At 35.6% G+C, this 17421-nt stretch overlaps 1 protein-coding gene across 1 annotated transcript in view; it reads right to left on the reverse strand.

Annotated features, from left to right (window-relative positions):
• Positions 1–17421, reverse strand: part of LOC145670239 (cytochrome P450 4C1-like) — a 231101-nt gene that overhangs the window by 32062 nt on the left and 181618 nt on the right. Inside the window, exon 6 of the mRNA XM_081738635.1 lies at positions 2228–2297. Coding sequence (XP_081594761.1) covers positions 2228–2297 — 70 coding nt within the window. The remainder of the gene's footprint in view (positions 1–2227; positions 2298–17421) is intronic.

Genomic DNA, 17421 nt, shown 5'->3' on the forward strand with positions numbered 1-17421 from the left:
CAAAAATGTCTTTCAAAGGGAATCCCGAGAATGAATTAGAAGTAAATTTGTTTCTTTCCTTGGAGAGGATAATTCGTTCCTCAAGTTATGTTTTTCTATTCAGGGCTTCTCGAGTGATGGGCCTAGGGCGGCCCTACTTGCCTTCCCTCTCCACGGGACGGCCATGCCTGCTATTGCTAATTTCTCTCTAGCAATTTTCTTACGATTGGTTTTGTAATAATACTATCGTTAGCGCTGACAACTCTGAAAAATCGAGGCCGCAGTGGCTCAGTAGTAGAGCGTTCTCCTTTGGTACATGGGGTAACTGGTTCGATTCCAGCTCGCGCCAAGTGGACTTTGTGGTGGACAAACACCGTGTGCGTAGGTTTTCTCGGGGTTCTTCTGTTTCCTCCCACTTTATTCATTCCACCAATTTATTCATCTCTCATTATCACCGTCTCCTTTAGCCTAGACGGCATAACCATGGGACACAAAAACTTTTTCATTTCATTTTCATTTCAACTCTGAAAAATCGCCTGCTTAAGAGTAATGATACGTTAGGTATTAAGAATATGGATATTTGCGATGGTATATTCTAACATATACTGAGAATTATTTCACTTACTCTAAATTGTGATTCCTAAAAATTCCTTGCACTTGCAAGCTTTCAGTTTGCCCTTGGAACCTTGTTCAGCGAGAGTAACGCTAGAAGTAAAAGTAATAAAATCAACAAGGAAATATAAAGGAATGAACTCACTGGGATATAGCAGCGCAGAAATACCTTTCGATTGTCGCTGGTCATATATCAAATAGTAGTGCGGCATCATGTGAACTGGTCGGCTCAAGTTGTGTATTCTTTTGTTCAGGCAGGGGAGGTTGCCAATTCATTGGATTTATTCCTTAATCACTGTCTCCCATTGCTTGCTTAACCAATCGTTATCTAGGTTCAGTTTTAGATATTTTAGAAAAATTAATCTTCAAAAATAAGTATCTCCATTTCACTCTTAGCCCTAAACAAAATTCTTGAATTTACAATATTCTCTTGTATTTCTTCTAAATCTTTTGAATCCGGATGCTCTCTTTTAGGATGTCCAAGATGTTACTTGACCTGTACCCTTGAATATTTTCTCGTTATGCCTATACAACCATCCAGGCAAGCGGACTTTATTTCTCAGACTTCCAGTGTTTCATTAGGGTCGGTGAAATAGCTCTTAAATTTGATAATGTTCTTTCCAAAATTTGAGAGAGTTTTAATGCTGTGTGCAAACCATACTGAGTAAAACTCTTATTCAATGTAGTTGCTAATCTGAATAGATAGTTCAACCCATTTTCTCATCTGTGGTTTCGATTTCAAGTTTACCAAAACGTAGATTCCTTTTAACTTCTTGTGTTAACCTTTCAATACGTAATTGATTTCTTTGTTTGAATCAGACTCTAATGAAGAATTGGAACAATCAGGTATTTATTTCTTAAGTTGTCATCTTCAACACGTTCAAGTACATTAAGTTAGATTTTATTAGTATCTGACGTGCCCAGATGTACAAAGGTACAAAGTGTATAAAAATTTATCATACGAAGGTATTACAATAAACAAGAAGATATTACAATAGATACAAGTACATAATGTAATAACTAAATAAGAAATGTTAATTTTAGTGGTTTATGTATCGAACACTGTATATATATACGAATCAATAACTTAAAAATTGTATGCACAATAAATAATAAGATTGAAAGACAAAATACATTTTTAATCATAAGGCATTAGATTCTCCAAAAGCACCTGACAAGAGTTAAAATATCGCCTTGATCTATATAGGAAACCAAAGGAGCACTGCAGAAATTTACTGACTTCCTCCGTTGCCTCACATTCTTAATGATTTTGTCCAACATTAAATAATAATAATAATAATAATAATAATAATAATAATAATAATAATAATAATAATAATAATAATAATAATAATAATAATAATAATAAATTACACAGTTCTAACTTTATTAGTCAAAGAAATAGGTACATCTATTATTGGTATTGATTCTATCAGACACACTGTAATACTATTTTCTTGTCAACTAAAAATAAAAATAATAAATTCTGACCAACACAGTTCCATTATAGAAGAGCCCTACTTATTTCCATTCACAAAATTTTAAGTTATTATATCATCTACGGTAATAACTATTATAATACAGTAGAATGTTTGAATGGAAGCAGTGTATATTTTGAATTAAACAAATAACTTACATGTGAAATGCCCTCAAGAATGCCATCTTATCAGCGTCTTGATTATCAGCTGTGATTCCCATTGCAGTTTCTAAAATAAATAAATAAATAAATAAATAAATTTCATGTAAATAACAATGAATGTACTAGAAAAGTAAAATTAAGCACCAATGATAAACAACACGATTTTTTTTATATACTCCACATAATTTTCATGGAGATATTGATAATTCACACAAAATGACTTTTGATCTTCCAACTATGTTTATTTTATTAGACTGGCGTTTCAAACGCAGGGAGTTGTGCCCAGTCAGTTCGTTTGAAACGTCACGGATGGATAATCTAGACTCTTTTTATTGAATATCAAATCTTGTTGCTAAAGTTGAGCATATGTTCTTTGAGTTTCTTTTCTCCATTATTTCTTCAAGCTGGTTTAACCGGCATAGCATTTCTGATTACTATAGAACTCTTGACATTTCTCACCATTGATCATCGACACACAGAAGAAGAATAAATTCTCCTTACTATTCAGGAATTGCTTGTATATTTATTCGCCTCTCCGCTACATGTCCTGCTGACAATAACTTTTGCATAAATTGACGCACTTGAATACACTTTTGCATACGCGGCGCTGGTCTGCTGAGAATCCACATATCCTGCACGAGAGCACAGTTTCAGGGACATGTATAATGAGTTAGTGCTCTTTGAATCAACAGTGAAGAGTGAAATTTATTGTGGCTTCTTGTGACAGTTTTACGGTGGAATGACACGACAAAAAATACTTTAATTCTACTTCCAAGGAGACACAGTCACATGCCACACTTTCGATCGAAACCCTTGTGTTGGTGCATGAATTGTTTACAGAAGAGCGCACAGAAAGCCAGAAATTATAGCCCCCTCGTTCCCCAGATTTGTCCCCCTGTGATTTTTATCTCCGGAGACAGTTAAAAGTAGAAGGTGTTTGCAACTAACCCCGATACCCTTGCTAAACTGCAGCAAAATGTTAGTCATATCATCCGAGAATCAGCCATACAGAGATATATATACAGTATTGGCCAATATGCTGTGACGTGCACAAAAGTATCTCAACGTTAATGGCGGCCAATTTCAGCATCTGCTGTAACATGCAGGAAAGCCAGTGTCTACATCTTCCTACTATTTCAGCCAACATTCGGTATTACCACACCGAACTACTTTTATTTGGGCCACCCTGTATAACAAGATTGCTAATTTATCAAACTTCTCTAGTAAAAATTTGTTGAATAGGGGTAGAAAGAATGGCCTCAACATAGGTCTGCTATACATTTTATTATTCGGTTTACTTAGAAATATCTAGTAATTTTTACGATTTTCATAAGAGAATACTAGTAATTTACTTTCTAAAATAATAGATAGGCTTTAAAAAGTAAGGAATGTTTAGAATCATAGCGTTTTAAATTAAGAATTTCATTCAAATCAATTATTTTATCATCTCAATTATTATCAAATTCTTGGTATTTAAGTATATTGCTTATCTGTTAACCAGAAGAATTCAGTTCAAATAATTTATAGAATAAGTTTATGTCGTCGGGATCCAACAAATTCCACCAAGTAGATTCAGGGTTTATATATATATATAGTCAACCCTCCTAGTGGTGCCTTTTGTAGCAATAGCGTAGCTTTGAAAGTAGGGAGATTGTTTTCGCATTCGAAGTAGGAATTCGTTCTCCTTTTCGAGGAAAAAAGAGACTCAATTGTTTCAAGGGCGACGGAGCTCTGCAGTAGATTTTCGATGAAGAAATGTGTTTGCTTTACGACTCATATATAAATTATTATGAAGAAAAAAATGCGTTTTTATGCACTTTAGAATTCCGGAATTTAATAACACCTGCTATATGTGAATCTAACTTTTTTCTTACGAGCACTTAAGGAATGAATGAATACCCTTGAAGTACATTTTAAACTGATTTAGTATGAAATATTACTGAGAAAACATGCATGTGAAGTTACAGACAAATATGTAACGTGTTAACACTAAATTCAAATAAACTCTGGTAAAGAGAGAGAGATGATTATGTGGGCTATGGATAGACGTCATTAGTCACCGTTATCCCTCAAGATATTAACGAATTTATTCCATTAACGAATTCGGCCAAGATAATCGTTCTACCCAATTCTTTAAGAAACGTAATTTTTAAAAAATCGCTTACGTGTTTGAGATATTTGCTAGAGATAGCCACTATTAAAGTCGACGTTATACGTTAACACGTTAAAGGATTAACTTCGTAAACGAACTCGGCTCTGGTAATTTCTCTAGTTAACTGTTGCAAAAATAATAATAATAATAATAATAATAATAATAATAATAATAATAATAATAAATAAAAAATTCGCTAACATGCATGGAATATGAGCTACAGATAGCCACCGTTAAAAGTCGCCGTTATCTACTAATATGTTAATAGATTGACTTTCACTAACAAACTCTGCCGCGGTAATTGCTCTAGCTATCTATTGTAAAGAACAGAATTCAAAAATTCGATTACATGTATGAGATATGAGCTACAGATAGCCACTATTAAAATCGCCGTTTTCCCTTAATACGTTAATAGATTGACTTCTTTAACGATCTTGGTCGAGGTAATTGCTCTACGTAACTGTCGCAAAAAAGAATTTAAAAATTCGCAAACATGTAGCCTATGGAATAGGAGCTATAGGTAGCCCCGTTAAAGTCGCTGTTATTCGCTTATGGATTGACTTTACTAACGATCTTAGTCGAGGTAATTAATCTAATTATTTGTTACAAAAACAAAATTTAAAAATTCACTAACAAATACTGAATATCAGCTGCAGTTAACCATCATTAAAAATCGCCATTACCCGTTAATAGCTATTTGTTGAAAAAAAAATCAGAAATTCCTTTACATCCATGCAATACATGGAACATTTATGGAATTCAGAAATTCCCTTACATCTACATAGCCACCGTTATTCATTAATATATCATCAGATTGACTTCCTTTATGAAATCCATAGAGATAATCGCTCTAGCTATCTGTTACAGTATAACATAATTCAAACATTCGCTTACATGTAATGGACATCGGTTATAGGTAGCTACCATTGAAGTCGTCGTTATCCGGTAATACACAAACTACAAATGAAATGTTTCACTTTAACGTCTCACATTATGACGGATAATGAAGACAATTGAATGATGATGGAAGAATCAGTGAAATGAATTTTTTGGAGGGGCGGAACAGAAGCACTCGAAAAAACCCACAGACACGATGTTGTCTACCACAAACTTACTTGGCCGGGTGTCGAACTAGGGACCCCAAGCATTAAAGGTAAAACACTCTACCACTGAGCCACCATCCGGTAATACGTTAACGGATTGATTTTATTAACGAATTCAGTCGGGGAAATTGGTTTAGCTATCTGTTGCTAATAAATAAATAAATATATAAATAAAACTTCGCTTAATGTATGGAATATGAGCTGTAGATATTCTCCATTACCCGTTAAATACGTTAACTGATTGACTCCATTAATGAATTTGTTCGAGACAATCGCTCTAGCTATCTGTTGCAGAAAACAGAATTTAAAAATTCGTATCCGTTCAAGAGTTATCGTGCGGAGTAACCATGGAATGACGGACATACTAACAGTATAATATTATGTCTCAGTACTTCATTCTAATAAATAATATACCTATATTAGTAAGTTTCCTTATAGCGAAGAAAAAATCGTCATTCGCTGATTTTAGCAACTTCCTGTAATAGGTTTGTTAAGTGCAAGACCGAAATTTGGTGGCCAATCACTCGGGAACTAGATTTCTCCACTTGACCAAATCTAAAATGTTGGTAGACTTGAAAGCCTAATACGCGTGTGAAATGTCGTGGTGTACAGGCATTTGGTTTTGAGTTATTGGCTATCGAACTTGAACCCAGCTTTGATGGCAAATGATTCGAGGACCGAAACTCTGCACAACATAATATTTCATGTGCCTAGTAAGTTCATGATGGTAAGTTTATCACCATCCCAATTTTCGTCAAGATCGGATGAGTTTCATCAATCGCCTTTAGTGAAACTTCTTGCTTTCACTAAGTTCAAATCCAACTTCTATGTCCAATAACTTGGAAACTAAAGATCTGTACACGATAATATGTCGTACTATGCTCGAATGTGTATAAAGCACGATAATCTTTACCACCATACTAAATTTGGTCAAGATCGGATGGGTTTTATCGATCATGATTTAGTAAAATTTCTTTATTTTACTATGTCCAAAGCCAAAAATTGATGGTCGAATTAATGATCTGTATACCACATTTCAATAACATATTAAGCAACACAAGGTCTACCACCATATTAAATTTGGTCAAGATCGGATTAGAATCGTCGATATTATACCTTATATAATGACGTTTCACCAAGTCGAACTCCAAATTTGATGGCCAATAACTCAGGAACCAAAGACCTACACACAAAAATATTTCATAATGTGCGTTAAGCTTGTCGAGTTCTATATCCATCCCAATTTTGGTCAAAATCGGATGAGTTTTATGGATTGCATACGATATATACATTGTCCTGATTTTGATTAGTTTTACAAAATATCAAATGAAGAACGAATGTATCAATAAATAGTGAATAGAAAAATGACGAAAAATAAACTTTCAAACGTAACAATGAAATAGGCCACATAAATATAAATATCTATTGTTTTTACTAGCCTGAAAGTCAGGATTTGGGACAGTTGTCATGTAGGCCTACGGTGGATTTAAGGCAGCGAACACTTATTGGGGATTCAGTAAATTCGGTTTCTAGTATACTTGCGGAACTTCATGCATACTCATCTTGATGAATGATGATGTGCGACCGCATAGAAATCTTGGTTGTGGAGCTCTTGGGACGAGAAAAAATTCGGCGAATTGAGAGGCCTGCCTGTATTCTCGACTTGAATCCCATCGAGCACGCGTGGGTTACTATAGGAAGACACCTCGTATATATATACGGTTAGCAAACGCGTCTTCAGTATGGGATCCCGGGATCAATTTCCGGTAGGAGCACATGCGATTCAAAGTCTACGTTAATCAGTAGGTCTACGTTTTAGTGCTGAAAATGAATGGTCGAATGAATTACTTATTTGTTTCAGAAAAAAAAGATTAAAATCAAATACATACTTGAATTTCAATGTACCATGAAAGTATTATCATGTTCCTATTTTACAAGTTAATAAATATTGCAAATATACGACAAACGGAGATAGTTAACTTTTCACCATTACTTAAGAGCAGGAATGTCATTTGGGGAGGGCAGGGAGGCAATTGCTCCTCCCTGAGTTTGAGAAACATATGATTTTTAATAAATTGTTTACTAATATACTAGTACAAAAGGTGGAACTTTGATGTCGGTGGAAAAATGAAATGAAATCTTTTGAGTTTTACGTCCCACAGTTATGCCGGTTAGGCTAAGGGAGACGGTGATGATGAGTAATGAATGAAATGGTGGAATGAAGAAAGGGGGAGGAAACGGGAGAACTCCGAGAAAACCCACGCACACGGTGTTTGTCCACCACAAAGCTCACTTGGCGGGGGCTGGGATCGAACCCGGGACCCCAAGCACCAGAGGTGAACGCTCTACCACTGAGCCACCGCGGCCCCTTGATGTCGGTGGAGTGGGCCGTAGTGGCCTCCGGTGCATGGGGTCCCTGGTTTGATCCCAGTTTGCTCTAAGTTGACTTTATGATGGACAAACACCGTGTGCATGGGTTTTCTTGGCGTTCTCCAATTCCTTCCACTTTATTCAGTCTATCATTGCATTCATTTCTCATCATCACCGCCTCCTTTAGCATAGCCGGCATAAGCGTGGGACGTAAAACTAAAATATTTCATTTCTTAAGTCGGTGGACAATTCTTGACTCCTTTCCTCCGACTGCGAATACGCAGGTTTTGCTTGAATTTCAAATTGTACTCCTAATAAGTATGTATGAAACACATTGGCTGCCCAGGATGATTTTGGACAAGTAACCCTAATGCTCACATACACAGTGGCAGTATGCCCACTAGCAGGCCATGAAGAAGTATTCAAGAAAGAGGTGCCTAGAGACCTAAATAGTCTGTACTATTATTTTTTTTAAAAGAAATTCACAATCTGGTGCAAAATAAATACCGTAAATAAATAAATATGTGATTCATATGTGGCTTACGAGGCCTGAGATATACGTACACGTTTACCTCTATTCCCCATGAGCCATCCGTAGTAGACATGAAAAATCACTGAACTAGACACTTTCTTACATAGAATGATTTGTTACGAGTAATTAAATACATAAAATAATAAATTTGTGATGTAATTCTACTCAGTATCAGTGAAATATACTGGAAAGATTTTAGCAACTGAAAAATTATAAACAAATGTTAATAATAATTGCTTGTGAACCACTGTTACATATTCGCTCTTTCACTTCAGCGTGTTCCGTTGTGAATTGTCCACAGTGTTATAACAGGGCCAACAAGAGATGGTCTCTGGCGTTTCTCATCACATGCGGAGGGAAAATGCAGTCCCTATTTTGGTAATAATGTAATGAGCCACGGTCACTCCGTCTTACACCATTGATTAAATTCCCATTATAGATGCACCAAAAAAAGCTTTGACACGTGAGTAGTGACAATGTCACGGCGAGTTGTCAGAGATCTTCTCTTGCTGGTTCCCCTATAGATACATGAAAACTTCACATGCTTCATGTGATTCGAATTATTTGTAAGTTTCTATTTCTGTGCATGTTCTTGTGTACTGTACCACGGATGGCTCACAGGGCCTGGAGGTGCATGTGTACGCCTGAGACCGCGTTACAGATCTAATAAGAGAGAAGGAAAATGATCCCAAGTTTAGATTTTCAACTGTTTTTAGTGGAATCAGATGCATAACTCCAAAGAGCTCAAAGAGTTCAGGAGTACTGAATAATAACAGAAACAGTCTTCTTTCTTCAAGACTCAATAGTGAATGAGTCAATACTAACTACAGTCGCAACTTGTGAGTTATGTCGACCAAATCACTAAAATTGTGGGTTATTGATTATCAAAAAAACAGTTGATTAAGAAGAAGAAAAAAAAAACATTTGTTGACACGGTTCTTGAATAATTCTGAATAATTTATCAAAATTATCAAATTGTCTTGTGTGTACCTCACTAGAAGGATTTTTGAAATGAAAACTAAAATCTAAAAGTCACAATCGGGAAAATATAACGTCAAAATTGGGAGAGAAGTTCAGTTAGTGAAAGAGGGCTAAGTACCCAGATGGACAGGGCGAAAAAGGTGGAGAAAAGTGAAAAATGTATAATGAAAAAGAAAAAAATGTAAAGGAAGAAGTGGATGGATGGATGAACGAGTAAATGTACAAAGAAGATAAATGTAAATGTAGTGTATATGTGAAGAATGTCCTACTTGACCCCCTTCCTCGACACAGCATTACGGGAATACGTTGTGAACTCAAACACTGTCACTGACATTGTCAGTGGAGCCAGATGCAGAATTTCGAAAGGCTTAAGAGCATGCAATATAGCAATAGACCTATCCCAATACTTCAATTTTTTTTTTTTTTTTTTTAAAAAGTTGCATATTTTATTTCGTTGGGGGTCAGATAACTACTACAAGAATATCAACGCATGAGCCATCGGTGGCTCAAGGAACCTCACTGAAAGAAGAACCGTGAAGCGTGTATAGTTCACATGATCTCGCTGTATCTCTTAGCGTGAGTCATATGTCGCTCACATGGCGGTCCATGTGTTAATGCGTATGTAACCGAATGATGGCAGTTATTCCGAAGTTGGACGTCCACGTTTTTACGCTGTCATCTCCTTTCCACATTTTCTGTAATTTGTTATTAGGTTCATTAATTTGTGCTCTTCACAAACTTAAAAGATTTTGCTCGTTATCAACGCATTGCTTCACAAATGTTAAAATTATTAGTTCACAGCCCTTGTACATCCGCCATGTTGATAACATAAATGCTCGTTACTTTTCCACAATGCAATAGTTCGGTTACCTTGCGCCAAGTAGTTCTCTCCGCTCGCCGCATAGTCCCATGTTTATAACCGCTTATATATAACAAATAAACAGATTTTTCGAGACCCTTATATATTATCAAGCACAAACCATCAAATTATCCACATTTTCCCTGTAAATTTTCAAAATTTTGCTGGAAACGGACGTCCAACTTTGGAACTAAACCCCGAATGATTTACCCAAAATCGATTAAGAAATTCAGATTGAAGAAATAGATTAAGCAGTATTGGCAACATTTAATGTTTTCTACTTCTTAAATAGCTTGAATTCATAATTAAGTTCGATAATTTTGTATGTAAGACATAGGTAATATTGGATATATGATTATTATGTAATTCGTTATTTTCCCTGTATATTTGTACCTCCCATCAGAATTTAAGGAATGCCTTTAAAGTAAAAAATCACTAGAGGCCCCGAAGCCGGGATGAAAAGGGGGAGCTCTCGAGAGGAAAAGAAAAGCCAGTTTCATTGCCATTGCCGACGCGACTTCTCTCTTTTAGAACTCTGGAGCCGCCACTATTTTTGTGTAAGCTTTTAATCAGGAAATTCCAAACAAAGCGCTAGCATTCGGTTGTTTTTCTTCTATTGAGAGAAAGGAAAGTGTAAACTTAACACCAACTAATATATCACCTTTTATATCTGATGTTAACATACTATTTTTCATGTCAATATGTTAACTATGCATTTATTGACTAAGACAATAAACATACTAAACTTTTTTTTGTAATTTTCACGCCGACGGGCGTGTACGAGTGGTACCTACGCTATATAAATGAGCCGAGGCCGGATGTCCCAATTACCTACTTGTATTATATGCGTCAGTGTAAGAGAATTACCCATATTATTGCGTACGTGACTCCATAGCATCTAAATCACGGTCAAACTTTCTTTACTTTCACTTTTCTTTTCATCTGTGGCCTGTATGTCTGTGGCTTCCGCGTCAGATGAATACCGGTTTCCCCTCTTTCAACACAACTATGCATATATTATTGTCATTCATACCTATGCTTTAAAGGCAAAATGATCACAACAACAATGCCAATGTTTGTTCGCGCGATATTTTCTCCAGTGTTCTCCTGCCTTCTTTTCATGCTATTTTGTTGCCTTAAAAAAAAAAAAAAAAAAAAAAAAAAAAGTATAATTACCTAATACTTTCGACCTTCGAACCACATGTTTAGTTAACTATGTTGATTTCTCGTTCAAGAACTTTCTTTGGCGCGAGCGGACAATCACCCGTAGGCAGCTCGGAGTAAGTTATGGCCAGTATACACAGGGTGTTCCGAGAATAAACAAACTTCAGGATCTCAAAACAAGGAAAAAGTTTATTTGCGACTTTGGTCAGAAAGCTTAATAACAGAGATGGGGGAAATTTGAAGTAATAAGTGAAGTTGATTGTAGGGCGGCTACACCTGATGCACTGGTAAAATTCAATGCAAGAACGGATGTGCACAATGATGGGTCGCATTTTGAGAATTATTTTTGAGCGAATGTGTATTGTGAAATGTATTTCTCGTCCTTACCGAGAATAAGGTGGGCCGCACATTGCAAGCAGAGTAGTCTAATCCAACCGAGGAGCAATACACGCAGGAAACCGTAAACAATGGAACCAGGCCCGCAACCAGACACAGAAGTTTGGAGGGGTCATGAATAAGATAGGGGGGAAAGTTATTAAAAATTCTCTTACAAATATCTAAATTGTGATTTTAGTATTAATAATAGCATTTTGTATTGAGGTCTGGAGGGGCCATGCAAAGTTTAGGAAGACTAGGTTCTCCTGGCCCCCCTCTAGTTGCGGACCTGAATGGAACTAAGCCTCATGCTGCAAATTCAAGTGAGAAAATGCAAAGTGTAGAGAAGGTATTTCTTCGTGTGTTAATTTATTATTTTTCCGTCCGAAAAGACTAGAAAGGAGCACGTAGAAAACAGTGCATGAGTTTGCTGAAGCTACAGGACTCAACTTGGAGTTTCAAGTAAGCCAGCTGACGACTTGGACTATATTAACGGTAGAAGCACCGGATACAAAATAAGCATATGAAGGGTATTCTGAAATCACATCTAAATAATTATTTATTTATCAATTTCTCTTTACTTGTATATATTGAAACACAGAGAAACAAATAAGTAAACAACAAACATATTTGTTTCTCGTTATTAATCGTATCATAAACTACTAGGATACTAACATGATTTAAAGCTTACCCTCATTGGTGTATGATTAGCGTATACACCTTCAGTGTGATAGACAAATCTCTGATTTACGGGAAAGTTTTTTGTACTTTGGATTGAGTATCTCATATAGGGATGTTCTCGATGCTAAAAGAGACGTTGAATTCCAAATCAATCAAGGAACCTAACCCATTTTAAACCTAACCAAGAAATTCATGGTAATAAAATGTCCATGTAATGTGTAAAAGATTTCATGAGTTCATTATTGAGGAGTACATTTTCGTTCACAGTAGATTATTATAATAAATTATTATTAATCACGTGGTGGAGGTTAACCGACCTCGGATTCGGAATTACCGACCCCAAAATCCTTAGTATACCCTAGTAAGACTCGTTCATACTGCATAGATAAAATTTCGACCTAATTATTATTTTCAGTTTACGAGGGAGTGTATGCCTTTAAGTGACGATAATAATCAGCGGATATCTCAAAAACGTGGGGTTTTCGAACTTGGTGCCCATTGAGTCTTTTGATCAGGGGACCAAAATACACAACAATAAAATGCCTACATTTCAAATTATAAACCAAAAACCTTACAGTAAAAAAGAACCTACTAGATACTCATTAAGTACTTCTCACTTTTACTGCACAAAATCACTTAGCACCTACAAGTTTCAAAAACCCACTGAAACTAACGAATGAAGATTGACAGTGTCAAAGCCGGATTATGGAGCGCGCTTAGCCGGCCCGGCAGGATGACTTTCCCACCCCTCCAGTCATTTGGTAAGAACTCTCTGGACATAATTCGCTTTCCTATAAACCTATTAATACGTATATAATTTTCAAACTAATAAAACAACCTAAAAGTTTTATTTGAAACATTTTGTTGTAGAGTTATCAGGTTTTTAGTAATAATAACAAAAATGTTGAACATTATATTGAAAAATCCTCTTTTTCATCAATTTATTTCAATAGTGCCATATATATTTACTTTAGCTAAAAACACATAAGGACAAATTTAAAGAATGTATTGTGAGGAGCCTAGCTTTAAAAAATCATATTGATACGAGCTGGTTTAATCGAGTTATTGACATTTTAATGTAAGGTATGCAAACTTGCATGTTTAGGGCCATGGGGGGGGGGAAGCAAGAGGGGGAGGGTTGGGGACTTTTGAGGAAATCCTCCTCTTATGATGTTGTAATAATTGGCAAAGTTTCAGCTTGTTACTAATTAGTCCCGACAAAAGCCTATTTTTTGCCTTTATTGACTGGACTATTTATATGACTCAGTTTTAAACTTTGAAATATTACAATTGCACTATTATATGGTATTAACATTGAATTCTAAGCCTTCAATTGTATTATGTACAAAATATTTAATTACTTTGTACAGTGCTATACTTGGCTAACGCTGTTCTTAGCACTTTAAAAATGTTATTAATTTTATTATTATTATTACTATTATTATTATTATTATTATTATTATTATTATTATTATTATTATTATTATTATTATTATTATTATTATTATTATTATTATTATTATTATTATTATGCCCAGCTTGATGATGTTCTCATTATCAAGCAAGAAAGTAATTAATTGACTCTCAGCTGAAAATTATTGAATACTGTTAAATCTTTCTGTTTATTATTCCAGTCTCCACAGTGTGTTCGTGGCAAATTAATTATTATTTTCAGGAAATTACCTGAAAATATTAGACGACTGCAAAACAATATTGAGGAAAAATTGTTAAATAATATGGAACCTGAAAAGTGCATTTTAACTTCGTAACATCATAAAGCTAATCATTCAAACCTAGTATAAATGGTCCCTTTTGCAATGCCCTTCCTTCGCTTGCAGGCCCATTAATTACATCACTTCCTGGGATTAAACTAAGAATCTCTTCCTCTAAACAGAAGCGTTAATTTTAAAACAAAATATTCAACCTTTTCCAGTCTACCGGACTCGATAGTGACGCAAACACAGAAATAGCGCAGAAGTTGGGGGTGGTTTAATAAGTTTAGAACTAGATTGTTTTTATAAGAGAAAAAGTATAGATGAAGTGTAAAATCAATAATGTTAATCTATATCAATCATTTCCTTCAGGGGCGTACGCAGGGGGTGGGTCCTGTGGGTCCGGACCCCTCCCAAAATCCCGATTTTTCTTTAAGTGTAGTCTACTTTTAGGGGTAATTTTAGAAATTTTCATATAATTTAGCCTCAAATTGTATTTGGACCCCCCCTGAAACGCTTTAGACCCCTCCCGAAATAAATTCCTGCGTACGTCCCTGATTTCCTTGTTAAACAAGTATAGTTTTACTAATAAAGTCGTACAAATGTACGTTGAATAAGGACGTTTTGGAAAGTTCGGACTCGGTGGGCCCACCTCCGAGGGTGCACCTCTGGGATCTCTATATTGGTTTGTTGACAATGAATAATAAAATATATATTTTGTTGTTTTCGTATTTGTTTATCTGTATTTCAATACACACAGAAAGAGATAAATTGATAAATGTCAATCATTTATTTATCATTCAAGATATCCATAACCAGGAACGTATAGACGGGTTATCCCCCTCAAACCCTGACTTTTCTGTAAATTTACTCTAACTTTAGCGTAATTTTACAATTTTTAATATAATTTATCCTCATATTCAATTTGGACTCTTCGAAATAAATTTCTGCGTAGTCACATTATTATTTTGTAATCTAAATTCTTGTTGCCAACATAATCCAACTCGTTGGCTTTTTCACTTCAAAGAATTGGTTACATTCTGGAGATTCCACCAACATATTTACTGTTTTCCAGCGCTTTCTCTGGTTGCTCGAATAGTCACAGGAAACTGTCACGACATGATCACAACATTGAAGAAGTATTTGCATGCCTGTAGCCAGAATTCATCCAGGAGGCCCGAGATCATTTTTGGTGGGAGTGACTTTTCATCTTAGGTCTGCTAGGAAATATCTTAGGATTTATCTGAGGAAAAATGTTACGACATATCTAGTAGGAAATCCTACTCTTTTGTGTCATACACGTAACTACACTGCATATTCTACTGATATTTATACCAGGCGCTATATTGTTAAATCGCACACCTCTAAAAAAAAGCATAAAAATCAGAAGATAAATTAGCAAAACATACATCAGTCCCTGCATCACTGTTCATTTTGTCGAGTATTTTTGCTCTTCACCCACATTCTGTTGGCGGGGAGAAAACAAATTTGTTTTCGCTTTCTCTCACCTGATGTCGGTTAAATCGAAATCTTAGGAATTTTCGTTCCGAAATAGTGAGTTATTTAAACACAAAAAATCTCATACGATCGTTCAGAACATAGGAAATGATATGCGATCTGATGCCATACATGTTGAGATTTTGACTAGGAAAAATGGTAAAAGATTCCCTAGGATCTCTCCTATAGTGTATAGCAGGCCTTACAGTCACACATACACACCAACAAATGAAAGATTCAGGGAAGTTGAATGTGGTCGTAGTGACGCTGAGCTCCCCTTGTCACACCCTGGTTATGAACTTGGATCTTTGATCAGCTTGCTCTATGCTATGTATGTCGTCGTTTGAATTTTGGCACGAGGCTTAGTTGCATAGTTTACAGCAGTAATGGGTTATTTCCAATGCACAGTAGGACAGAATAAAATAAGAATCAAACTTGGGAGTCATTTTCCAGATTTCTTCCCTCCCCTGATGCCAAAGTTCACCAAATATGCGAAAATTATACATTTTATGAACCTTTGTTGTATTTTCCGTATTCCGCTTCTTGCTTCATGTGTCTAGGCTAATTAAAACCTAAGATACGTATATTTGAATGTAACTATATGAAATTTGCATTTTTACTAAAAACTCGGCTCGTTACCAATGGCCTTATTTTGCAGAATGCATTTTCGATTTGAGTTTAGCGTCCTTTTTGCCAGTGTGGTTATATGAGACGTGGAATCCGAACCATGTGAGCTCCCGCTGGTAATCAAACGCGGGTCTCCCGCGCCAAAGGCGTGAACACTATCCATATAGTCACAAGGGATTTCGTTTGCACAATGTGCTTGGTAAGCAAAAGGCTACAAAAATATTTTCATAGTTAAAAAAAAAAATCACCATGTATATTATGATGGCCAGCTACACACTTCCTGTTATGCCTGGAGGTTTAAAAAAAAACAAAAAAAAAAAAAAAAAAACAGATCATACATTATTAATTTTTGTTTGCGGGCGTAAGTTTCTTTCTTCCCATCTTATTGTTTAAATACACTACTTTCTCACGCAAAACAATAATTGAGTTAATTTACCAAACACGCTAATGTTAATTATTAAATCATACTTCTGCTGCAGAACACAATAGTAGCAATTAACGCACTACATTCATGTAAGAACTTTGTACTTGTGTTCAGAAAATAAAAATCTTTTTTTCTTTTTTTTTTTTGAAAGGCATAACCCCGCAAGGGCGCTCATCAGGGGGGGGGAAGGTGGGGCGATTGCCCCCTAAGAATAAATTGTACTTGGGAATATTGAAAACCCAATAGAATTTTTACATTAGTTACAGCAAAATTTGAAACTATATTTGAAACGTCGCTTATACTTGCCCCCCCTAGAAAGCACAACATGGGCGCCCTTGTAACCCCACGAAAGCCTAGTGACTCTATTTAAATGTTTGTTCCATGTTTAAATATTTGTTAAATTTTAGCCCTTACGTCATCATCGAAGACTTACTTGAAGCGAGGTTCTGTTCATCCATTTTCCTTTCAAAGTAATTTTCTGCTGCATCTACACACCAATTAAGACTTATAGGCATCGCTGGAAGCAGTTCTGGTACTCCTATTGGAGAATACGACGGAGTTCCCTTGTCATGATATCCTAAACATATGAGGCGCCTAGTATCAAAAACCGCTTTTTTTTTTTTTTTTTTTTTTTTTTTTTTTTTTTTACAGAAATTGAGTTATATATCGCTTGTTATACATATGTTTGATCTAAAGGAATTCTATGGAAACAGA

Source organism: Thermobia domestica, chromosome 14 (genome assembly GCF_964235325.1).
Source record: "Thermobia domestica chromosome 14, izTheDome1.hap1.1, whole genome shotgun sequence".
In the NCBI taxonomy this organism is placed as follows: Eukaryota; Metazoa; Arthropoda; class Insecta; order Zygentoma; family Lepismatidae; genus Thermobia; species Thermobia domestica.